This window comes from Bicyclus anynana, chromosome 23, assembly GCF_947172395.1.
Source record: "Bicyclus anynana chromosome 23, ilBicAnyn1.1, whole genome shotgun sequence".
Lineage (NCBI taxonomy): Eukaryota > Metazoa > Arthropoda > Insecta > Lepidoptera > Nymphalidae > Bicyclus > Bicyclus anynana.
In genome coordinates, this window is record NC_069105.1 from 3,851,600 (window position 1) to 3,877,477 (window position 25,878).

Sequence of the window (25,878 nt, forward strand, 5' to 3'; positions counted from 1 at the left end):
TGACTTCAGCTCAGTTGTTTGTTAGGCAGCGTCACGCTGCCAGTCGTGTTAGTGATTTTGTGCAATAATATTTTTGTGTTGTAATTATTAATAATATTATGTGTGGTAATTATTGTGGACTACGGACCCCGAATAATTGTTAATTAAATAGATAAAGTTGTCAGTAAGATAACACAGTGTTTGTTCAAACCAGAAAGCTGAAATTAGGTATGGGTATTTATATTAATTACGTCTGCAAAGTGCTAAAAAGATTTTGGGGTTCCTTCCATACATGCAAAGTGAGGATGAATTTTTTATCGTCTATCTCATGGTGTGGGGTATCGTTATCGGTATTTTTATAAATTACATAAAAGATTAAAGTGCTTCTAAGGAACCCTACACGCACTTGACCGTTATTTTTATATTTTGTTAATAAACTTTCTACATCGAGTTTGGCTTTAGTATAAACAGCAGCTTAATAGAATCGTTAGTTCTGGCGCCATGCATAGATATATCAACGCGTGCAAGCATTGAACGTGCTGCAAATTCCCAAACGCATTAGTCCCAGTGGTGGATAGGTCCAGGTGCAAGAGAACTATTACGTGTCTTGGCGTTCGTAGGCGAACTATTTCCACACCGAATGCCGTATGCCAAATCGTTCCACCGCCCATTATCACAAGACCCTCCCGTTCCCCACACCGCCAAACGATTACAAGACTTCCCTCGAACCCTACGGCTCGATATACGCTGGTCTCTCACCAGACTAGGTATTATGACGCTGTAGTAATTTATGAGCACCCGTTAGTGTAATATCGAAGCTATCAAGATTTCTCATATATTTTGTAGTGCTATTATATAAATAGGTTTCGTATTTCTGACAAACAATTGATACACGCTTGAGTTTGTAGTGCGTTTCTTATTAGATCACGGCTTTTAGGAGTATTCGTAGCTTTTAGCAGTTTCTACTGTTTTATTTGTACTTAATGACGAAAATACTAACTTGTGTATCGACTAAATTTCGACAAAGCTGACCCATCTCATCTAGTACCCTTCTATATACCCACATCGTCAGCCTTCTCCAGCGCGTTGAAGGACGCCAGCGAGGCGCGAGAGTCACCGTGCCGCCGCAGCGCGCGCTCTGTCTCCACGCACTGCGACAACGGCACGGTACAGACACAGTATAGCGACAGTAAGAGTACCCACATCATCACCTTCTCCAGCGCGTTGAGGGACGCCAGCGAGGCGCGAGAGTCGCCGTGCTGCCGCAGTGCGCGCTTCGCCTCCACGCACTGCGACAACGGCACGGTACAGACAGAGTATAGCGACAGTAAGAGTACCCACATCGTCAGCCTTCTCCAGCGCGTTGAGGGACGCCAGCGAGGCGCGAGAGTCGCCGTGCTGCCGCAGTGCGCGCTTCGCCTCCACGCACTGCGTCGGCGGCACGGTACAGACACAGTATAGCGACAGTAAGAGTACCCACATCGTCAGCCTTCTCCAGCGCGTTGAGGGACGCCAGCGAGGCGCGCGAGCCGCCGTGTCGCCGCAGCGCGCGCTCCGCCTCCACGCACTGCGACAGCGGCACGCCGAACACATTGCCCATCGGTTCTGTATAACAAGACAACATAAATTTACACTTCTATGTCGTTTATTAGCTATAGGGAGGCTGCACACAGCAAATATATGTGGATAGTACGCTTTCAGCTGTACGTAGATAGATACTACCAAACTGTGTCAATTGCGTAAGTGGCTAGTATCGGCTGTGACAGCTCTTAGGAGACCGATAAGGAATTTGCACAACTTCATTATCATGGTTTTCCTAATGACCATGCCAGCTTCATGAGAATTTTTGGAAGGATTCAAGGAAACCCCTACTTTAAGAACTATCTTGACCAGCAAAAATTGTCAAAGTAAATACCAAAATTTACACTTCAAAAACATGGCAATATTTTTATCTCACAAATCACGAAATGTTTTTATGGGTTTTCTATAGATCCGTTTAGTAACATCACAATTTTCAACCGACTTAGTTAAACTTCTGATACTAACATCAGAATGTGGTTCAAAATTGTAACATACAGGTCAACTAGTGCGATGTATTGTACAAGTTGATATAGCGGATGTAAAGGCCGCGCTATTTCGGGCGAGCTATTCGTGGCGTGTTGACCCGAGATGGGGAAATGGCACTACATTTCACTTAGCTGTGGTATGCCGATATATCGAGTACGTGTCTAACAAGTCACTCTGACAATATATGGATTATAATACGACGTTGCAGACTTGATCGCTAACTGTGGCCCTCATAAAAAGGCTCAAAGTCATTCAGCGATGGAGCGAGCTATGCTTGGAGTTTCTCGTGATCGAATCAGAAATGAGGAGATCCGCAGAAGAATCTAGGTCACTGACATAGCTCAGCGAATCGCAAAGCTGAAGTGGCAATGGGCATGGCATATCTTTAGTTCGAAGAGCCTATGGACGTTGGTGGGGCGGGCGGGGTCCCAAAGTGCTGGAATGGCGACCCCGCACCGGAAAGCGCAGTCGATCCCCCACCAGGTGGACCGAGGACATCGAGTTGCAGGCAGCCGCTGGATGCTGGCGGCATGAGATCGGTTTATTTGGAAGTTCATGCAAAAGATCTGTGTGATCATATCCTAGAAAAGGATACACGTTTGTAGGATTTGTGATTTCGGCTTATCGCCTTCGAAAAGTGCAATAATCCTTGTATTGAGTGCACTATTTAAAAAAAATCCTCAAAATAGTTTGATCGTCAAGCACTGCACTGCAATGATTTGTTGAAATTATTTATTATGTCAAGATTAGATACCTATTATACTATACAATTATATAAATTTTTGTTTTCTCAAGTGCTGCTCGGCTCATGCTGCTGCTCATTCTTTTTTTCTCAAGAAAAAAAGAATGAGCCGAGAAAGCCCAGTGGACATGATCTCTGTCTTAGACTCGAAGAGCGTAGGTTCGAATCCGGTTCGGGGCATGCACCACCAACTTGACAGATATGAGCATTTTAAGAAATTAAATATCACGTGTCTCAAACGGTGAAGGAAAACATTGTGAGGAAACCAGTACCTGTGAATTTTCTTAATTCTCTACGTAAGGCCAGCATGGTGGTCAATTACTCTAACCCCTCTCATTCTGAAAGGAGACTCATGCTCAACGGTGAGCCGAATATTGGCTGTTACTCGTAAAGAATTTTCATCACAAGTGACCCAAAAACGTGGTCGCCATAACACATAATAACTCATTAAAGAACTAATTTGCTTTTTAATCACTTTCATGTTTTGAGCGAGAGCTTTTAAACCCGAACACGAGATGGCGCCAAGTTACGACTAACCCAAATTGTAACCCAAATAAATATAATTGACTCATTTGACGTGCGTGGCCCAAATATTTTTGTGGATTGAGGAAAATGGAAATACCGTCAACATTTACCTAATGACACCAAATTCAAAAATCACGGATTTCGCCGGTTTTCGTTTTTTCATAGGGGTTTAAACCAACTTTGTAAAAGGAGGTTTTGCTTTCGACCCCTAAGTAAGAGTGAGTACGGACTTCGCAGTTTTTCTTTTTTTTTTTACAGGAGTTTGTAAAAGGTTTTGCTTTCGAGTCCAACGAGTGAGCATTATGAGCAATGTGAGTGTGAGTATACTCGTACGTACAATTTGGTTAAACGCGATTCTCTAAAAAGTACTGATCCATTTTGGATGAGGTTTTAATTTTTTAAGAGCATATTTGCCAGGTTAATGCCCAAAGAATGACCACGCTAAGCATGCGGGTTGGTCATTCGCAGGGTTGGAATTTCCGCACCGGTGTCGCTGCTGCCCGACGCCGGCCTGGCCGGCTGGTGGCTCGAGATCGTTGAGCTTGGAGGTCCATGAAAGAGGCCTATGTCCAGCAGTGGACGTCTGTCGGCTGATAAGGTATATTTTCCAGGATATTTTCAGTATTAGGTACAGTTCGTTTATCGTTCAAGAAGATGTATGCTACGACGCGCCGGGGCGTATGCTTTTTATACTTACTTAAATTTTGTGGTGGTATAATATCTGGATCTACTGAATCAATTTGGAAAATTCTTTTACCAACAGAAAGCAACGTTATTTGTGTCATAGGGCTATATTTTATCTCCATATTATCACGGGAACGTCAGTTAATAATAAATAAATCACCCGTGTTCATCACACATATTTTTTTTTTGTTGTAGCAACCGTTTTCTTTTTTTTTTTAATTTTTACATGTTAGTTAGCCCTTGACTACAATCTCACCTGATGGTAAGTGATAATGCAATCTAAGACAGAAATGGCTAACTTGTTAGGAGGAGGTTGAAAATCCACACCGGGTTTCTACATGACATAACGTACTGGAACGCTAAATAGCTTAGCAGTACGTCTTTGCCGGTAGGGTAGTAACTAGCCACGACCGAACTACCAGCCACATCGAACCCACGGCCTTGGATGGAGTAGGCAAGGTACCCACTATGCCAATCGGACGTCAAAATCTACCGAGTTAGTAAATACAGCAATTGGTCTGAGAATTTTGGGAAAATTTTAATAGATTTTCCTGTTTACTTGTAGTTAAAAATATGCAGACGAAACAAATGACCGCAATTTAAAAACGGTAAAACTTTTATTGCATTTGGTTTTAATGTAATAATAATAATATCCATTAGAAAATATTTAGCTGTTAAAAGCACTTTAAATGTAAATTGTAGTTACTTGGATTGGTTTATGTTGATGGCACTTTGCAATTAAATAATTTAACAGTCGTGGATTTCCACCAATATTTCTGAGGCTTAGGGACTATCAATAAATCTATATAAAGGAAAGTCGTGTTAGTTACACAATTAATAACTCGGTAGCTTAGAACCAGGATACAGTCATAGGATACTTATGGTAGGAGTTGGGTAGGGGTAGGATAGGGATAGGGTTTCACGCGGACGACCGTTAGTTTTACAATATTTGAACTTCTCTTTAAAGCTACCGCCTCTAAACTTAGGATAGGTAGCTGTAATGGTAGCTAGCCTAGCCTCACTAGAGGAAATGGAACCTAAAGAAGAATAATTATTCTGCCGTCATTGACACATTGTCACAACCAAAGATGTTCTACTGTTAGATAAGTTACGTGCCTACAAACACACCACAAAAATTGATCCGAATTTAGCTACTCCGGTAAGCGCGCACTTTTGTGTTTACTTACAATATCACTGGAAACGTATAGCGATTCCTTTAGGGATGATAGGAAGGATCATTAGCTATCAAATTGAATCAGGTTATATGGGGCAAAACGTACTGATTTCGAAAAAAAAATGGTTTTCTCTTTAAAACAAATGTGAGTTACTCTACTTCAAAGTGGATTACTACTTACGGCCCTACCCTATTCCTACCCAACCCCTATCATACCCGTAAAAATCTATACTAATATTATAAATGCGAAAGTAACTCTGTCTGTCTGTCTGTTACCTTTTCACGGGTAAACGGCTGAACCGATCAAGATGAATTTTGGTATGATCGTAATGATCGTAAATGGGACCTTGGAACAAAACATAGGATACCGTTACACCCTAAAATAAAAATAGAAGCGAGTGAAATAGGGGTTGAAAGTATGTATGGAAAGTCCTACATTGTTAGAGTTACAGTTTTAAAAATTTGTTTGTAAATTATGAAAAAAATACGAAATATAATGTGATTCAAGAATTTTTAAAATTCAACCCTCAAAGTGGTGAAATAGAGGTTGAAAGTTTACATTGATTTCAACGCGTACGAAGTCGCGGGCGTCTGCTAGTAGTGTTTATAAAGCGTATTATGATCTAAAACAAAAAACACCGTACACAAAACACCCCATTATATTTAGGATTACAACAAATAGTATATCAAAATTAAAATCTGAATAATGCACAGTCTCAACGACTTATTCCAGAAAAATGAGTCAATCGTTCGAGAGCCAAGAAAAATTACTCACATTCTATCAAAATTAAACTGCGATTACCTGATTTCCCTATTTCTAAATATCAGGTACACGTGTGTCTGGTTTTTGGGCTTCTTCCAACCACCAATTACAATAAATATTATTTGATATTTTTTTTATAACGTTTGTTTAGAACATGAAATTTAATAGATGTACCAGTGACGCGAGCGAGGTTTTCAAGTCATTCATTTAAATATCTTAACTCACTACAAGGCCGGGCCTTTCTTCTTTTAGGATAGGGATTTAAAGGTAAAGGAGCTTAAATGAATCAGAAATGAAAAGATCCGCAGAAGAACCTAAGTCACCGACATAGCTCAACGAGTTGCGAAGCTGAAGTGGCGATGGGCGGGGCACATAGTTCAAAGAGCCGATGGATGGGGTCCCAAAGTGCTGGAATGGCTACCCCGCACTAGTAAGCGAGTTTTGGTCGACCCCCCATCGGGTGGACTGACGATATCAAGTGAGTCGCAGGGATTCGCTGGATGCAGGTGGCTCAGTATCGTGATGTTTGGAAGTCCCTACAAAAGGCCTATGTCCTGCAGTGGATGTCCATGGCTGATATGATGATGATGATGATGATGAACCATCACTCATAATATCCATTAGAACATATCAAAAATTACGTTTTATACTTGGACAATAGGGCAGTTGACTCATATCAAATTTAATACAAACAATATTAATTTCGCACCGGAAACGAACCTACACCCTCCGGAATCGAAAGCAGATGCCATATCTACTATCATAGATCTATTTATTTAATAGCAACTGATTATGGAGACATCTGAGAATTTTCATACCTGAGAATTTTCTTAATTCTGTGTGTGGGAGTGTGAAGTCTGCCAATCCGCATTGGGCAATCGTGGTGGACTAAGTTTTAACCTCTCTCATTCTAACTCGTGCTCAACAGGAACCGAATATGAGTTGTTAATGATGAATGGTGAATTGATCGTAATTTAGATTATTGGTAAAAAATGTCAGCAGATACAACCCTTCGTTGCGTTCGTTGTTGGATAGAAGCAGGCGTTACTTTGCGGAAGTTCATCATGATTATATAATGATTTATTTATTTTGCTATCATCCGCGAAAATTCGGCGAACCCATGCGACAACGTCACCCAGGTCCGACAAAATACTCTCTACGTACGTTTCACCCCGAAACCGGAGCATCCTCAGGAGATGTTGACTCTACAACGTGCAATTGCAAAGTAATTGTCGCATGGGTTCGCCGAATTTTCGCGGATGATAGCAAAATAAATAAATCATTATATAAGCGTTCGTTGTTATTATAAAATAGGTTGATATTATTTCCCAGTTGTCATTGTGATCTAATTGTTAACAATGGACTAAAAGGAATACGAAAAATGTAAAAGGTCAAAGCTAGTGAATTTCCCGGCAGATAGAACCGCAGTTAGGTGCTAAATTGTCATTGGCTAAAACAACATTGCAGTAGAACAGCCTTCGATTCCACCAATAAAAACTGTAACACAAGCCAGATAAACGCGTGCGATTGGCGGATTGTTATTCCTGCATAGTAACAAAGCGGATAATAAACCTCGCTCGAGACAGAGTGAGCTAATGAATACATCAGAATGATTTACGGCGACTTATAAAACATCTTTATAGCGATTTTGCGCGTTGAGATAGTCCGGTGGCGGTAGTTTTTTGGATTGTGTACAATGGATACGCGTCAACGTAAATCATTGGATGTAGGTACTTCCTTGTCCTTACGTATTCTGGTAAATGCTTGTTGGTTCAGTGGTTAACCTATGTGGTTTCGGAACAGGAGTAAAAATACAGGGTTCAAACCCAGGACGGTTTGAACCCTGTATTTTTACTAGAGTTGGAATGTAATTTTTTTATCATTTATCAAAGGCGCGGAGTACATAGATTGACACCTACGTATACTCTCAGGCTGGAAGGCCTCAACTCCGAAAGAGGCTGGAATAACATGACCGGGGAATAAGATCCTCATAATATTAAGTCTCTTGCGGATTATTAATAAGTCTCTCGATTGCGGGTAGTAGGTATTAACATTCATTATTTTTGTTTTGTTAGAGGGAAGCTATCAGTGTTGATATAAATAAGAGGGTATTTCGTGACTTGAGCTCAGTTGTTTTTTAGGCAGCGTAAACTACGTCACGCTGCCAGTCGGGTTAGTGATTCTGTGCAATAATGTTTTGTGTTGGAATTATTGACCATAAATTGTTTAGTGTGGGCATGGAGGACATGTCGGGCAGGGAAGGTGAGTGTTGATGCATTCTAAAGGGAACCCTTAAGCCTACTCCCAAAGTCACAAGTCCTGGAATCTGCTCGAGGTGTTTCCTCTACCACAAAATAATGGTACAATCACTACTCGTCACATCACAATAGCCGTGCCCGCGCCCTCCACCCGCATTTTTATCTGGGAGGAGACAACCTGCCTCTGTTATTATGATGAAAAAAAAAACAAAGCGTAGCACAATCGCTCATGCTAGTGGCAGTGAGTGCGTGATGTATCGGCCGCTGAGAGACAATCCTCACGAGCCGGCGCTAATTTTAACATTTGTGTACGCGGCGCCTACACGCACTACAGTTTGCGCGCCTCTGGAATTCCCGTGTGTTTAGTCAGTTAGTTTGTTGTCGACTTGTTGCTGGGTCGAGACTTTGACTAAAGTGTTCTTCAGATAGTGTTTTGTGCCATACACGACAGTGTGGTGTTTGATGCTTCTGCTATCTGAGCTTTGGTCTTGCCTTGCTCAGGTGGTTGAGGCATCGGACGCTGCATGGGTGCTTCGGCATTGTGGTGTGTGGCATGATTTTAAACGTTTTTTTCTTTTCTTTCTTTTTCTTTAGATATCATGGGTACAGTTGGTTTCACGCTTGAAAGTTTGCCGCGATTCACGATAATAGTACGTATTATGAACGTGATAAGGCAAGTTAGGGTAGCCATGCTATTTGAAAAACACATAAGAGAGCTTTTTTAAACGACATAAAAAAAAAGTTAACAATTTGGTCTCTTTTTTGCGCAGTGGTATGCGCGGTGGATTTACAAGACGGAGGTCCTGGGTTCGATTTTCGGCTGGGTTGATTGAGGTTTTCTTAATTGGTCCAAGTCTGGCCGGTGGAAAACTTCAGGTGTGGCTAGTTACCGGCAAAGACCGACAAGCAACTTAGCGTTCGAGTACGAAGTCGTGTAGAAACCGAAAGGGGTGTGGATTTTCATATTACTCGTAAAAAGTTAGCCCGCTTCCATCTTACTCGTAGCTTGCATCTTCACTTACCATCAGTTGAGATTGTGGTCAAGGGCTAACTTGTAGAGAATAAAAAAAATACGCATGCGTTCGGCCTCTTATTATATTAGATAAGGTATTTTTTTTTTGTTTTAGACAATTTAGGTAGGTCGCTAGAGCGAGTTTTGAATTTACTTCTTTACTTAATCTTTCACTTCATGTAGTGATCAGAGGAAGATAGAGATGAATTCAAAAACTCTCGCTAGCGAGTTACAAAAACATCGATAAAGAATATTGCTACTGGAATCTACATATAGCTTAGCTTATACAAGTTAGTTTTGCTAGATTTGCTAAACTAATTTTTGTTTTTGTTTTTATCAATTCCATTTTATTTTTTGTATTATATAGTATATTCAAATAGTAGTTGTAAAATGTCTCCTTTTCTTGTTACTGTAAAATGTATTGTTTTTCTTATGTAAACTGATTTAATGTAATCGTCAATTTATTTTAATATTACGGAAATGTGCATGCCGTGTCTACCTTCATTTGATTGTGCAGAGCCTTGTGTTTGTGTTTCTTTAGATTGTATTTGTAAATAAATAAATAAATAAATAGCTGAAATGTTTAGGTTCCACTCACCTTTCTCCTTGTCGCCGTCCTTGGCCCGGCTCTGGTCGAAGAAGCCGGTGGTGAGCGCCTTCCTCTTCAGCAGGTAGGCGCGCCGCTTGGGCTTGGGCGCGACTGTCGCGGCGTTGTCTGCACAAAACATACACTGTTACTTGATTGTCATCATTAGCTTAATATCTAACTCTCCTTATAGGGGTTATGGAGCTTAGAACCACCACGATGCTCTCAATACAGTAGAACTAGAACAGAACAGTTGAATAGACGGCCTCCGTGGCGCAGTGATATGCGCGGTGGATTTACAAAACGGAGGTCCTGGGTTCGATTCCCCGGCTGGGCCGATTGAGGTTTTCTTAATTAGTCCAGGTCTGGCTGGTGGGAGGCTTCGGCCGTGGCTAGTTACCACCCTACCGGCAAAGACGTACCGCCAAGCGATTTAGCGTTCCGGTACGATGCCGTGTAGAAATCGAAAGGGGTGTGGATTTTCACCCACCTCCTAACAAGTTAGCCCGCTTCCATCTTAGACTGCATCATCACTTACCATCAGGTGAGATTGTAGTCAAGGGCTATCTTGTAAAAAAAAAAAGAACCCGTTTAATACGATTTCGCAGAGTTGGTCGACCCTCCGCCAGATGGACTGATGACATCAAACGAGTCGCATGGATTCACTGTATGCAGGCGGCTTAGAATCGTGATGTTTCGACTCGGTCTCCGTTGATATACTAAAATTACACTAAAAGCCGAGTTTTCCGACCTGCCGACTGTCCTATAAGAAAATGTTAAAATGTTTGAAACAACTCTTTATATTTTTAATAAATTAAATACTCGTAGCACAACGTGATAGCCCAGTGGGGGAAAACATTGTGAGGAAACCTGTATACAAAAGAATTTTCTTTATTCCCTGCATGTGTGAAGTCTGCCTATCTGCATTGGGCCTGCGTGGTGGACTATTGGCCTAACCCCTTTCATCCCGAGAGGAGACTCGAGGTGTGAATCGAATATGGGTTGATAATGCAATAACATACAAGAAAAACGCAATAATAGAAAATACATACGCGAATAATTGTTCTAAGCCATTAGAAACAGAAACATCAAATAAGCCATCTGCGTATTCCTTTAACTATTAGTAAAAAATTTAAACTCGCGCCAAAATAATTATCCGATATAACATTGAGAAGCTATTACTGGTGTTTTTAGTGCTAATACACTACGCTATCACAACAAAAGTACACTAATCATTCTAAATTAAACCTCCATCTTTCTATTCGCGTCTTGTTTTTTGTCGCTCTTACGTTGGTGTGTAAATCTTTTAAACACAGATAATGTTTCCGCGAAGATTCATTTGGGATCGTTAAATTTTACATTTGTTATCATTATTATATATTTTAATTTGTTTTGTATTTTGTCACCGGTCATTTGTCAACGGTGTTTACAATTTTGAGGTGACATCTATACTAATATTATAAAGCTGAAGAGTTTGTTTGTTTGTTTGATTGAACGCGCTAATCTCAGGAACTACTGGTCCGAGTTGAAAAATTCTTTCGGTGTTAGATAGCCCATTTATCAAGGAAGACTATAAGGTATATATTATCTCCATATTCCTACGGGAACGAGAACCACGCGGGTGAAACCATGCGGCGTCAGATAGTATAACATACTAGCGGACCTGGTCAAGCTTCGTTTTGATTTACACTTCCCTACACTACCCTACTCCTCCTCCTCCAGTCAAGGGCTAACTTGTCTTTGAATAAAAAAAAATCTACATGTAGCGCTTACCCTAGTTCAAAACTTGCACTAAGACGTTGACCTCGTGAACCGAGTTGCCAAATTATATGAAAACAAACAAGCAATGCGCTCCGTCGCAAAAATCCATCAAAACAAGTTTCGAGTTGCGAGCATTTCGGGTTACCGATCGTTTTACACCTCCGCCTGTTTACCGCTCAGCGATTTAATGCTTTTCTATTTCGATACTGTTTTCACAGTTTTTAGATACACGAGTAACGGGAGCGTACGGATTGCAATGCAGGCATCATTGTCGTTATCAGATGGACGTCCTAGCGAAGCAATACTCAATCGCAATCGCAATCGAATCAGAAATGAGGAGATCCGTAGAAGAACCAAAGTCACCGACATAGCTCAACGAGTTGCGAAGCTAAAATGGCAATGGTCGGGGCACATAGTTTAATGAGCCGATGAACGTTGGGCTCCCAAGGTTGGTCGACCTCCCACTAGATTACTGACGACATCACGCGAGTCGCAGGGATTAGCTGGATTTAGGTGGCTCAGTATGATGATATTTGGAAGCAACTACAAAAGGCCTGCAATGGACATCCATCGGCTGATATGATGATAATGATGATGATGATGATGATAATGATGATAATAGACGTCCAATGCTGACTACTACTCCCGACCCGACCTATTAGTTGGTTTGATTGATATTAAAAATTCAAATTCAAGTCACAATATCAAAAATTTCGGAAATTTCTTCGGATTATTTCGCCGCGGCTAGTTGCTTCTATTAGTGACAGAAGCTGGTTAATTTTTAGCGCAAATGATCTGTCCGGTGCAGAAATGCAGTCAGTATTCTTGTCACCATTCCACGTGGGCATGATTTGTATAGTTATTAGGATGATTTAGCTTAAGTTCCTTATTGAATTCATTCTCCAATGTCACAAAAAAGCTGTTATTTTGTATACTGTTATCAACATACAAAATAGCTGTTGATGAAAAATTAATGGAGTAAGATATAAAGTAGAACCTAAAACAAGTCAAAAAATTTAGCTGTTTTTCGTGTGAAAAAATATTTCCGCTACTTTTTCAGAGAGAGAGAGAGATGTCTAAACAACATACTAAAAATAAGATATTTTTGTCCTCATGTTTCGATTTGTTATACTGTCGAAATTGGCTGGCCTATAAGAGTATAGCGTTGATTAATTTAATAACATGATAAATAAATAAATATACTTAAACAATACATCACTATCTAGCCCGCAAAGTAAGCATACAGAGTAGCTTGTGTTATGGGTGCTAAGATAGTTGATATTATAATATTAATATACAATTATATACTACATATAAATACTTATATAATGTAAAAATACACACAGACACTGGAAAACACTCATGCTCATCACACAAATATTTTCCAGTTGTGGGAATCGAACCCACAGCCGTGAATGCAGAAAGCAGGGTCACTACCGTCCGCGGCCGTCAAAATGATGGTTTTGCAAACGCTTGTGTTAAGGCTTAGTCAAAAAATCGTCCGTTGATGCAACGCTTTCGAAATTATTATCAGCTGATTTTATCCGAACTATTTTTAGAGTAAATTCACATGTTACAAAATAACATACACCGCGCATATCGCTTTGAAGTGCGCAGAGACAGGGTGTATAAATAACATTAATTAGATCCCGTCACTTCAGCGCCCACCTGGTGACACTTTAACGTTGTGATATCAAATTTTTATTCGTATTTAAATTATTCGAGTTATTAATAAACTAATAGCTATTTCATCGTTATCAAGCTATTTTAATGGCAGACGAGGCCTAACAAGTAAAAAATAAACTAGATTTTTTTTAATCCAGTACAAAAGGGATACCTCTTAAATGTTATTTTTATCTTTAGTTTATACTGTGTTTATTTTATTTTAGTTTAATTCTGTTCATAATGTAATTGTGTGATAGATCCATATCTATATTAATAAATTTAAATATTTTTTTTCCCTAATTAGTTTTTAATTGTTTTAATGTATTTTAATTCGAGTACTAAATTACGCATGTTGAGGTAACCTATAAATGGGTCTATGACACAACAACTTCACTAATCTATGTTTTTGTAAAACTCAATTTTAATTGTCATAACCTTTTCGTAACCTATAAAAATAAATAAATAAATATAAACGAGTAAATGCCGTGAAGGAAAAAAAAAGAGTGTATCAGCTCCGACGCACGAATGGAGTTTACTCTTTCAGATTGACTGTCTAAATAGATGTATGTTGCCCCGCAGCATACACTATGTACGTCTCAATACTAACGCCTGAAAAGTGAAAGATGTGCAACCGAGGAGCAGCAGGCCGCGGCGTGCGCGCCTAACGCTAAAAACGTAACGCCGTCATTCGTTCATCGAATTTTACTGCCCATATTTTTTCATACCGGGGGCTATATTATATGAAAATCGATTCTTAACGAGTAAACTCCAATATTTATTGCCGTTCAATAGCGGCGGAATTAAAACTTCGCTTTCTCGTTCGTCCCAACGTAACAAAAGAGCTATATTCTAGCTATATTCTATATTCTATATTTTTGAGTCCCCTGGTATTGGTTATTATTTGTTTATCTCGCGTTACGAGATATCATTTTTTTTGTCAGCAGGCAGCGAATGACATTTTTCACAATCTTAATGTTGATCAATTAGCATTTTTAGAAAGATAAGTTCAGTATTTCATAGTCATTTGATCCAGGAATCAAATCCAGGTCCTCGTGTTCAGAAGCCACGGTCTAACCACTAGACCAACGAGGCAGTTGAGAAAATCCAAATTAGCGTCATGTAATGCAGTCAGTAGGTATTCGCGTGTGGTATATTTTTATAGAGACTGATTAGCTCGCCCACGACGTGCCGCTGCCAGCGCGATCACTTTCAACTAGATATCTTGATGTAGCCGTCCAGAGAACAGGAAGAATTAATTGTGACTAGGTAATATGGCTGAAGACCAAAGTCTTCCAACGTTACGTACACTACGGATCATCAACATCATCATATCAGCTGATGGACGTCCAATGCAGGACATAGCTCTTTTATAGGGACCTCCAAACATTACAATACTGAGCCGCCTGCATCCAATTACTGCAATCCCTAACCAAGACTCCACCTGGTGGGGGGTCGACCAACACTACGCTTTCTACATATAGCCGTTAAGCTCTAAGATGCTTCGTTAATTATTATATTTCCGCGTGCTCGAATCAGAAATTAGGAGACCCGTAGAAGAACGAAAGTTACCAACATACATCAAGGAAGGGCAAAGTTGAAGTGGCGCATAGTTTGAGAAGCCGATGAAAGATCTCGCGCTTGACAACAAATATGTCTGATGGAAAGCAGTAATGCTTTCTAATGCGTGTTTACCTAGAGGATGCCTATTGACTCTTGTTTGGAAGGTGTATTAATAGTGTCAGGAAACTCAAATACCGGAAGAGCAATCCAAACTTTTGCAGTATGAATTAGAGGTTTCAATGTGTTGGAACGACAACCTAGACCCCGCAGTAGGTTAACCAACGACATCAATTTGGCAGCTTACATTCAATGTAACATTCTTTATGATTTGAAATATAAACCTAAACGCACAAACAACAAAGATATTTGTAATTCTGTTTGAACGCCCATACAAATTTAACGATCTCTCTCACCAACGACATTATTCTTTCGTGCCATTTAGCATGGAGCGTTTTTAGCAATCCATGGCAGCGCCGCAGATTTGACCCTTGAAATCCCTGTAGCTTCGAAAGTAATGATCGCAGATACCCTGTATCTTCTACAAAATTGCTTTACTTTTAGCATACTCTTATTAACAGTTAATATAAATTTGTAATAACTGTCAACATCCGTCTGCTTGGCTCTATTACCTATACGGTACGATGAAACTTCAACCACAACTGTTCGTAAGCCCAGCCAGCCATTCAGATCTTAGGAGATCAGCTTACATGGTAACTTGAATGTGTATCGGAATTTGCGCGAATTCTCCTCCTCTAAATATAGCGCATTCCGCCCAACATTATCTCGGGCGCGACAACCCAAAACTGACACACATGCTAAATGCTAATAATTCTATTTGTTTTTACTTTTTAGTACATCTTTCACCAGTGCTCTCTTACATTTCATTTCAGTTATGAAATGTTGGTTGATTCGCTTCCTTGGTCTAGTAGAGTCTAGTATAGTTGTTCCAGTAGATGAGCTTGTATTCGACCTCTAAATTGGACTATGAAATATTGGGAAGAAGCTTGGAGATGGGAAGCTGGTGGTGTTACACTCGCATGCAAGGCATAACAGCTCATAAAACTGTCAATCCTGGAGTTCTAACACAAGATTACAAATCCTTAGCGATTCCATAATGTTTCGACATTTCGTACCCTGAGGGTCATTAAGCTTATCGCAGGATTGTTTCGTATAGCGATTTTGAAACTCATCGACCATTTTGTTCTATTTCGGACCATTTACAGAGTAAGAGAGCCGGGATATCCTAGTGGATATGCCCTCCGTTCCAGGGCATGCACAGTTGTGTGCATTTTAAGAAATTAGCTATCAAGTGTCTCAAACGGTGAAGGAAAAACTTCGCGAGGATACCTGCATATCTAAAAATATACTTAATTCTCTTACGTGTGTGAAGTATGTCAATCCGCATTGGCCCAGCGTGGTAGATTATTGGCCTATTCTCATGACTCGAGAACGACTCGTGCTCAACAGTGAGCCGGCAATGGGTTGCTGATGATGATGATGGTCACAGAGTTAACATTATTTACACCCTTAAATAAGATGGACAGATATCATGATGGTTTTGTAAAAGTCTGTGGTATGCCCCAAGGTCACTATCACATAAGCTATTGCTCGTTACAAAATCAATCATACTCTAATGTCAACCAACCAGTTTACGCTACAAATCCTTTGCTAGCAGAAAATAAACCGAGCCCTATGCAGCAGCAAAGAAAACTAGTCTATCTATAGTGCAAAATAAAAATAGACTGCCGATGTAGAAATCCTATCACCTGAAATCGCAACGGGCGAATCCAATGGCAAAGCATAGCGCATAAATAATCAAGTGAGATCAAACAAAACTAAATGGTCTGTTGTATTTCCAGTTACCGCTAAGTCTGGGGGGATTGAAAAATCGTATCTGTTTATATTTACATAGCGCCAGACTTCGGACAAACAAATCAGTGCAGGAATGCTCAGCGCGTCTGTACTGCGCGATCATCGAATGTAATCACATGTGATCGTAATGTAATCATGAGTAATCATGAGTAATCATAATCATAACGTGATGTGATCGCGCGGACTTGGCGTTGGCATTGTGATTAACAAGCGTCAATCACTGCGATCACAGCGATCATCGATATGATCGTGTGAGAGTTTGTAATCGAGTTTTATGTGATTAAAAGTGTTTTACTGAGAACTTTAAGCTGTTAATAATAGACTCAGAGTGTGCGATACCTTATTTCAGACTGAAGGTTTGTTAGCTGCTGTTAAACCAAGTATACTCATGCTTTTAACGTATTTAGAAGTACGGTAGTCGCGAAGTTGAAGTCGCAATGCGCAGGCCACATAGTTTGAAGAGCCGATGGACGTTAGGGTCCCAAGGTGCTGGAATGGCGACCCCGCACTGGAAAGCGCAGTGCTGGTTGACCACCCACTAGGTAGACCGAGGATATCAAGCGGGTTGCAAGGAGCCGCTGGATGCTGGCGGCTCGAGATCGTTGTGCTTGGAGGTCCATGCAAAAGGCCTATAAAAGGAACTATAGATACTCGTACTAAAGCCAAACTCGACGTAAAATGGTAATCAACAAAGAAATTTGAAATAAAAGTCATTTCATACCTAATTTATTTAAAAAATTTAATGAAAAGTAAAATGAATGACGAATTTTTTTTATAAAATGTTATTAGAAATATATTAACTATATCTAATTGTTACAAGCTAATTAATTAATTGTCATTAATTTAGAAACAAGTTAGTAAAAATGTTACAATTAGTTGTATGATGACTAGCGATTTATCCGCCTTATTTTAACTAGCGGACGCTCGCGACTTGGTCCGCGTGGAATTCATTTATTCACATATCCCGCGGGAACTATGGATGAAAAGTAGCCTATGTGTTAATCCAGAGTAAAATCTATTATATCCCCATTCCAAATTTCAGCCAAATCGGTTCAGTAGCTGCAGCGTAAAGGAGGAACAAACATACTTACACATTTTCACACTTACACACAAATTTTCGCCTTTATAAATTTAGTGTGATAATATTAGTGAGTGTGATGATACATTGAAAAGAAACTAAACCTATAATTATTTAACATTTTTACTTTTGTATTAAACTCAAAAACAGTTGCTTTTAATAAACGCGTGTGCCAAGCATTTAATATTACACGCGAGATGTGTATAGAACAGTTAAATTTAATTCCACCTACATAGAATGTAATCAGAAATAATCTCAAACAAACTCATCAAAACTAAGATCATGTGATACGTTCGGGAGACAATTTTAATCAACCGTTGCCAACTATGAATTGTATACAGGGTGATTTGTAACCGACTCCCTCCAGAAAGGAGTCCCTACTGTATTTGACCCATACCCGTATTAGCGAACTCCCGTTCACGTATTTTTTTTTAATCCCACGGAAACAGTGGATTTTCCGAAATACAAGTAGGTAGCCTCCAAATTTCTACTTTTTTCTGAGCCAAATTTCATATAAAAAGGGGTAGCTGTTTAGCTGTGAAAAGGTAACAGAAAAACAAACTGACGGACTTACTTTCTTATTTACAATATAAGTATGGAAAGAAGGATTAAATTTTCTCAATAAATAGTAATAGCAGTCCCTGGGAAAAGAATCAAAATATTTATTCATGACCAATTGACCATACTGCGTCCAATAAGAAAAAATGCTCCCAGATTATTATCCGAAAAGGGTACCACTTTTTATTTTTAATTTTATTTAATTTATTATTATTATTTTATTATAAACTTATAATATATTTATTAATAATTTAAATTTAAATTTAATATAGTAATAATTCTTTGTACAACTTGAATTGAGTTTATGATGAGAATGAAAAAATGAGTTTATTAAATATTATTCAATTTTATACAAATTGTCATTAATTTGTTTAAAGTGATTTTTAAAGGATAATTATCTATTCATTTTACCTTTGTTTTATGTTATCTCATTCCCCTGTATACATCCATAGTGTCGCGTTAGGCCGTGTCGCATGACGTCACACCACGTCACGCTTGCGTAACGGACCGGCTACGTATTTATTTAAAGGCGGTCATTTGCAAATAGCACATGTCTTGCATGTGTCAATGTATTTATAGAAACACTCGAGTAGGTCACCTGTGTACATTTTTTCTTCTATTCTCTTTTGACGAAACAAACATTTTTCGATGCGACTATTTTTAGAACACTCTGTAGCTACTTGATTTACAAGAATTTGATTAGATTAGGTGGGTAGATTGAAGTTGTTTACATTTTGTTAAACATATTACTGAGAGAATCGTACTGTAGGTACTTTCTAGTATTCGAACGACTGTGCTTTGAATTTTAATTGAGGTCAACAAAAAGTAGAACATGATTTTTATCGATTTTTTTATTTACAAATTAGCCCTTGACTACAATCTTAGCTGATGGTAAGTCATCAATTCACATGCAATCTAAGATGGAACGCTAAATCGCTCGGCGGTACGTCTTTACCGGTAGACTTACGGTTATGGTAACTAGCCACGGCTGAAGCCTCCCATGAGCCAGACCTGGACCAAATAAGAAAACCTCAATCCCCAGCCGTGGATCGAACCCAGGACCTCCGAATCCTCCACGAATACCACTGCGCTACGGAGACCGTCACGAAGGATTCTTGTCTGTTTGCCTCTTCACGCTCGTCACCAAAGATTTAGACGGGTTGCCACGAAGCTAAGGGTTTGGAGACTGGAGACTTGGTTCCTGAGCCTTTGAAACCAGCTACCAGAGATACCACCGCGCTCCAAACTCCATTATTGGCTACCGTACTTACCTCTAGTAGCGGCATATACTAACAGACTTTCAGTTTTCAAAATAAGTTATGTCTGGCTCACATTCCATCTAAACCATTCCAAATTAACAAGTCAAGTTCACAATAAACTACTAGCGTTTGAAAATGAGCAAAAGATACCATCAGTATCAATAATAGTGTGATGACAAGTGATTATATTAAAATCACGTAAATCTCTCCAAACGCTGCAATATAAAACTATCAGATAAAAGTTAGATGCTGGCGCAAAACCAACATTTGGGAGTGTTGATGATTTTATAATCGACACGTTTATTATTGTCGTTAAAGAGTTTTATGTCGTTTTTAGAGTGCCTTATTTTAACCGAGAAAAAATGATGGCCCTAAAGGATAAGATTGTTGTACATGTGTCTATCAAGAACCGTTTTTCAAAAATATTTGGAGGTATCAAGAAATTGATACTCAACTTTGCAAACTTTTCTCAAACCGTCTTCGACATAAAAGTGCTTTGGCCATTTCCATCCTGTGCAACAATGAGCACGTTGGGATGTCAAACTGTTTATTTCTGTACCTAATCTTTTCACCAAACTAGGGCGCACGCGGCTCTCCTGGATTTTATTGGGTAACTAGCGGACGCCCGCGACTTCGTCCGCGTGGAAATCAATGTAATCTAGATGGCGCTAGTAATACTCTATGCCACAGTAACCTTTGTTGTTACAAATGGTATAAGTAAAATCTCGAATTGTTATAAAATGAATTCGACCAGTTTTATTATAAGTATAGATATGATTTTTCGCAGCCAACAAATTGCCAAAAAATCTGCGCAGCTGTTGCTGAGAAATACATATATAAGGATAATATATGTATTTCTCAGCAACAGAAACGCCTAAAGTGCCTTTAATTTCAACGACATTCTAGAGCCAGACCAAAATGCAGAAATTATGCTTGTGGTAAAAATGCGTTGGTACTTTCCTGTAGGTTAGCTCTATTTCTTTTTTCACATGTTGAGAGCCGTGATAACTCTGAGAAAATAACCTTTACTCTGGCTTCAATTTACAGGGAGTAGGTTTGAATCTGGTCCGGGGCATGCACTTCCAACTTTTAAGTTACGTTTTAAGTAATTGAGTGTCTCAAACGTTGAAGGAAAAACATTGTGAAAACCCTGTATACCTGAGAATTCACAATTATCTACATAAGTGCTGCCAATCTGCATAGGGCCAGCGTGGTGGACTACACATTTCGATAAGGCTCAGCAGCGACCAGCCGTACGCAGCGCTCGCTGCCGTCTGCCCAGCAACAACTGCCTGAGCTGTAACTGACTCACCCTCAGGTATCTTGATGGTGGTGCCGAGGTTGAGCTGCTGCAGCCGCGCCAGCGCCGCCTGCTGCAGCGCGCGCCGCTCCACCTCGGTGAGGCTCAGCAGCGACGTGTCGGCCAGCCGCACGCAGCGCCCGCTGCCGTCTGCCCAGCAACAACTGCCCTGCACAATGCGTTACGTCATCACACCATTCAACAACTAAATCAATAACTTATATCCCAGACACGAGCTTTAGACAGAGCTATACGTGTAGTATAAATAAATAAATAATAATATGAATACAAAGACAATTATATTCGTTTTTTAATTTGAATGAGACGAATATCTTAGCATTCCATGGATTCACCGTGCGGGTGTAGGGTCCATCGCGTGGTAGAGAGAAAAACTCTGAGCAGAGTCCTGAACTTGTGATTACAGGATTAAAGAATTCCTTGACGATCGATCAACACTCCCCGTTCTCTGCTCGTGTTGTTTTCCCTGCCGCCAAGCAGCAGCTTTGGATACTCGTTCTAACATAGAACTAGCTGCACTTCTAGAGAGGCCAAGGTCTTTAAGCAAGTTATAGAGAGATTTTGCTGGTAATCCTCTCGCACCTACTTCTACGGCGTACAGACTAACTACATAGCCATTTTTAGTTAGTTCGTTTGTTAGGTCATAATATTTACTCACTTTTATACTGTGGTCCTTCGGAATGTTAGTCTCCCATGGCACACTAACCTCTACAAGTACTATTCGCTTAGTTTGTGTGGACAAAAGGAAAATGTCTGGTCTAGATCTCGAAATAGCGACATCCAGTTCATCAAATGTGCCGTAAATCTAGTGGATAATAATTGAAATCCTACAATGGGTTGTCAGCTGAGGCGCGGAAAAACTTGCAGTGACTCAGTGATAAATGCGTTTTGTCTGAAAGCACGCCTACGCAGTTTTAGCATCAGAGTTTCCTAGCGGATAGGTTCGCGTATTAAAATGATATATAAATACACATTTATGTAGGCACACAACGATATTTTACGACGGATGCGTCATATAAACTCGATTCCGTAATTATAAGCAAGATAAACTCATTTCAACTCATGGATGGATCCTTACGTAGATGGATTTCCAGGCAGTTTTAATACTAAATATTTGGCATATAGGTTACTGATTCGCACAGCAATGAAATTGGAATGCCCTTTCGACGTTTCCTATGCCAACAACAATTTGAACACCTTAAACAAACAAACGACCTCCAACAGAGAGCAACCTGCCTCCAGGTGTTATTGTTATTATACAAGCTTTTCCGAAACTTAGAACGGAAGCCTATCTTTTAACCGACTTCAAAAAAGAAGTATGTCCTCAATTCGCATCTACCTATGTTTTTTTGTATGTATGTTACGTAATAACTCGAAGACGCTTGGACCGATTTGATTAATTTTCTATTTACAAGTGCTTATACATAAGTTCTCCGTCGCGTCTGTCTGTTTGATGCGAAAAACTTAAAATACTAAACGGATTTTCATGCGGTTTTCTTCAATATATTAGATTCACTAATATGGTTAAGAAGGTACTTATCATACAAAGTATAAGTCACAGTGTATTGCCATTATAATCCGTAATAGCTCAGTGGATTTGACCTCTGCCTCCGACTCCGGAGGGTGTAGGTTCGAATCCGGTCCGGGACATGCACACCTCCAACTTTTCAGTTGTGTGTATTTCAAGAAATTAAATATCACGCGTCTCAAACGGTGAAGGAAAAACATCGTGAGGAAACTGCATACCAGAAATTTTTCTTAATTCATAATCATTGAACCCAAAAATTTTTTTTTAAAACTATTTTTTCCATTTTATAGACAAAATTAACATACACACCCATACTAAATTTTATTTTTCTAGTTTTAACAAACTCTGAGTTATCTTACTGACAAAGTTGTCAGTTTAGCTTTTTAAATAACAACAGAATTAGTATGCAATTTTCGATTACCAACTACGTTTTTTAAGTTGGTCGACTATTACTCTTTAAAAAGCGAACACTAATTAGCCGTTATAGTTTTCCTTATAATTGCATTATATCCTACTTTTGTGATTTTTTACGTATCATAAATACCCGTTTAGCCGGTAGAGGGAACACTTGACTCTAACAAAAATATAAATATAAAAAAAATAAAAAGCTGAATATTAAAAACTTATTATTTTACAAAAGGATCTCTAAACAGAAAGTATTGAAAGAAGACCCCTCATATCTTTTAAATGCCTATCCAACGATACCCCACACTTATCATCGCCAATGTCATATTCATGACAATTTACAGATTTCTATTCATATTCATATTCATTAATTTCTTAAGAATATACAGATTTGATATGATCATTTATTTGTTATGCATTTGATCATTTCTGGCGTACAAAATTTACAAAGACACAACTAAAATCTAAAAAAAAAATTCAAAAAGAAAGTCAATAGCAATTAAATTGTGAAAGTACATAGTTTCAGAAATTACATTTTAAATGTCAAATATAAAAGTTATTGCATATCAAATGTCATAAAAATAATAGTAGATTGTTATACAAGGGGCTAAAAAGACCCATTATATAGAGGTATTTTAGGGCCCGAGACGTAAGGCGAGGGCCACCTAAATAGAAACCGAGTTTATAATGGGTTTAGCCCCGCGTGTTACACTCTGCTTTTCAAAATAAAATAGTTTAGTACAATATTCAATGATTTATTTTATTTGAAAATGAAATGTACAAAGTCTACATTCTTGGATATTAAGGGAGATGCTTTTACCCGGTAACATAATTTCCGACTATTGTAAAGATGAATAATGAGTATGTTAGGTAAACGTGGGAGATAATAGTTTAAAAAACTCCTTTCGTAAGTGAATCCATTCGTTGTTGTTTTCTCCAGTTTACCTAGGTAGGCATTTAAGTAAATGCGTCTCGACTTTGATGGTAACAGATTGAAAATTTCATCCATCTCCAAATTAGGATCACCATTCTCACACCAATAACAATTATTGTTGAAAAAAAAGGAAGTTACGGTCACAAATTTACAATTATTTTCTGAAAAAAAATCAGTGTGTATTATTCACGCCAATTGTTTATTAAATTCTCGCTTTTAATTTTATTTTTTTCACATGAGAAAAAGGCAAAGGTATTACACCGTAAAAGGTGTCCCATGTCTTCAAATCTCGCTGTATTTGCACTCAATAAAAATTAAATAAAAAAATGAACGCATTCCACAGACAAGAACGCTGCATTTCATTCCAATTTAAAATTTTTTATTTATTTTTTAAATCAATCAGGGCCTTACCTATAATGATTCTATTTTTTAAACAGACAAGAATTAAAAAAACAAAATTACTTTAACCCCTAGAGGCTGAAATGCTTGTTTAACCCAGCTGTGGAGTGGTAATATGACAGTGTTTTTGAGCAAGAGTAGTGAAAAATATAATAATCTATTACGATAGTCTCTGCGCTAAACCGACGGACGGACGAACGGACAGACGGACATGATGAAACCATAAGGGATCCTAACAATGTAAAATGGTATATAAATAAGATTTTTTTATATTCACCTGATATTAATAGATAAGCAGCAATATACTATAAATGTTAGGAAGTGGCAACCACGAGGTAATAAAATCTAAACTAATTCACAGTTTAAAGATCAAAAGGTGTGACATAATTTTGTTTGTGTCTAAACATAATAAAGCTATTGAAATATTACCAAAGATTATGATACTGAAGTCGTAATTGATTGGCTATGTTGTTCTTACAGTATTTTATGCTGACTAATTCATTTGGTTTCATTTTTTTTATTATACACTAGCGGACGCCGGAACTTCGTTCACGTGAAACCAAGTTTTACAAAAATCCCGCGGGATCCATGAATTTTTCCTGTATAAAAAGTAGCATATAATACCAGTGAAAGTTCCATTAAAATCGGTTCAGAACGATCGGCCAGACAAAAAATTAAAAAAAAACATATCGGTGTTTTGATATCGTGTAAATAGCTACAAGCACTTGTGAACACAGTTATTTTGAATTCTTAGACAGACACTTTAATTTTATTTATATGTATTGATGCTAGTACTAGCGGACGCTCGCGACCTTGTCCGCGTAGAAACTCTAAATCAGGGATGTTAGGGAGCTCCGTAATTGTTACCGAAACTATCGGATATCCGATATAAAAAAATATTCGGAACCGTAACCGAATCCGAAATAAATGTTTCGGATAATATCGGTAATCGAAACAAGTTATGACAAGTTATTTTACAATTTTAATCAGCCGGGAGCAGCCGACACACAAGCCGTGCGCATTGTTTGTTTTCTTCTGTTGTTGCCATGACATACTTTAATACATAACTAACTTGTAATTTTATCTAACTTGCAGTTTTACATTCACGAATAGTTTGACAAATTGAAACAAAAGTGTTGTGTTTCGAATAGTTTGATAAATTGAAGCAATACTAATATTATAAAGCTGAAGAGTTTGTTTGATTGAACTCGCTAATCTCAGAAACTACTTTTACTTTACTTTTACCGATTTGAAAAATTCTTTCAGTGTTAATTAGCCCATTTATCGAGGAAGGCTATAGGTTATATATATATCCCCGTAATCCTACAGGAACGGTAACCACGCGGGTGAAACCGCGCGGCGTCAGCTAGTAGTTTGATAAATTGAAACATAAGTGTTATGTTTCGCATAGTTTGACAAATAAAAGTCTTGTGTTACGGAATTTATAGAATTTCTATTTGTATTTTACTTTTTAAATTCCTTAAAAATTCAATATTCGTAGTTATTCGATCCGGTATTCGGTTCCGAATAATATCACATCATATATATAATCATTCCTATATCAATATCCAATATCCAATAGTAAAAGAGAAAGCGACTTTGTTTTATACTATATAGTGATGTCGAATAGAATGTATATAAATAAACGTTGTTGCAGAAACAGTGGCTATTGCTTCCAATACACGTAGCGCTACGATTTATGCGTGCTCCAAAAAGTACCGCCATTTATACAAAAGTTATAGGGTACGCGT

The 25,878-nt window shown here is 38.7% G+C and overlaps 1 protein-coding gene across 3 annotated transcripts in view; it reads right to left on the reverse strand.

The window, feature by feature from the left end:
* The window catches only part of LOC112049975 (uncharacterized), a 96,705-nt gene that overhangs the window by 17,071 nt on the left and 53,756 nt on the right, over positions 1 to 25,878 (reverse strand). For all 3 annotated transcript variants that reach the window (XM_052888750.1, XM_052888751.1, XM_052888749.1), the window contains exons 5-7: positions 20,856 to 21,012; positions 9,803 to 9,919; positions 1,460 to 1,584 (exon numbers count right to left, since the gene is read on the reverse strand). In XM_052888750.1, coding sequence (XP_052744710.1) covers positions 1,460 to 1,584; positions 9,803 to 9,919; positions 20,856 to 21,012 — 399 coding nt within the window. The remainder of the gene's footprint in view (positions 1 to 1,459; positions 1,585 to 9,802; positions 9,920 to 20,855; positions 21,013 to 25,878) is intronic.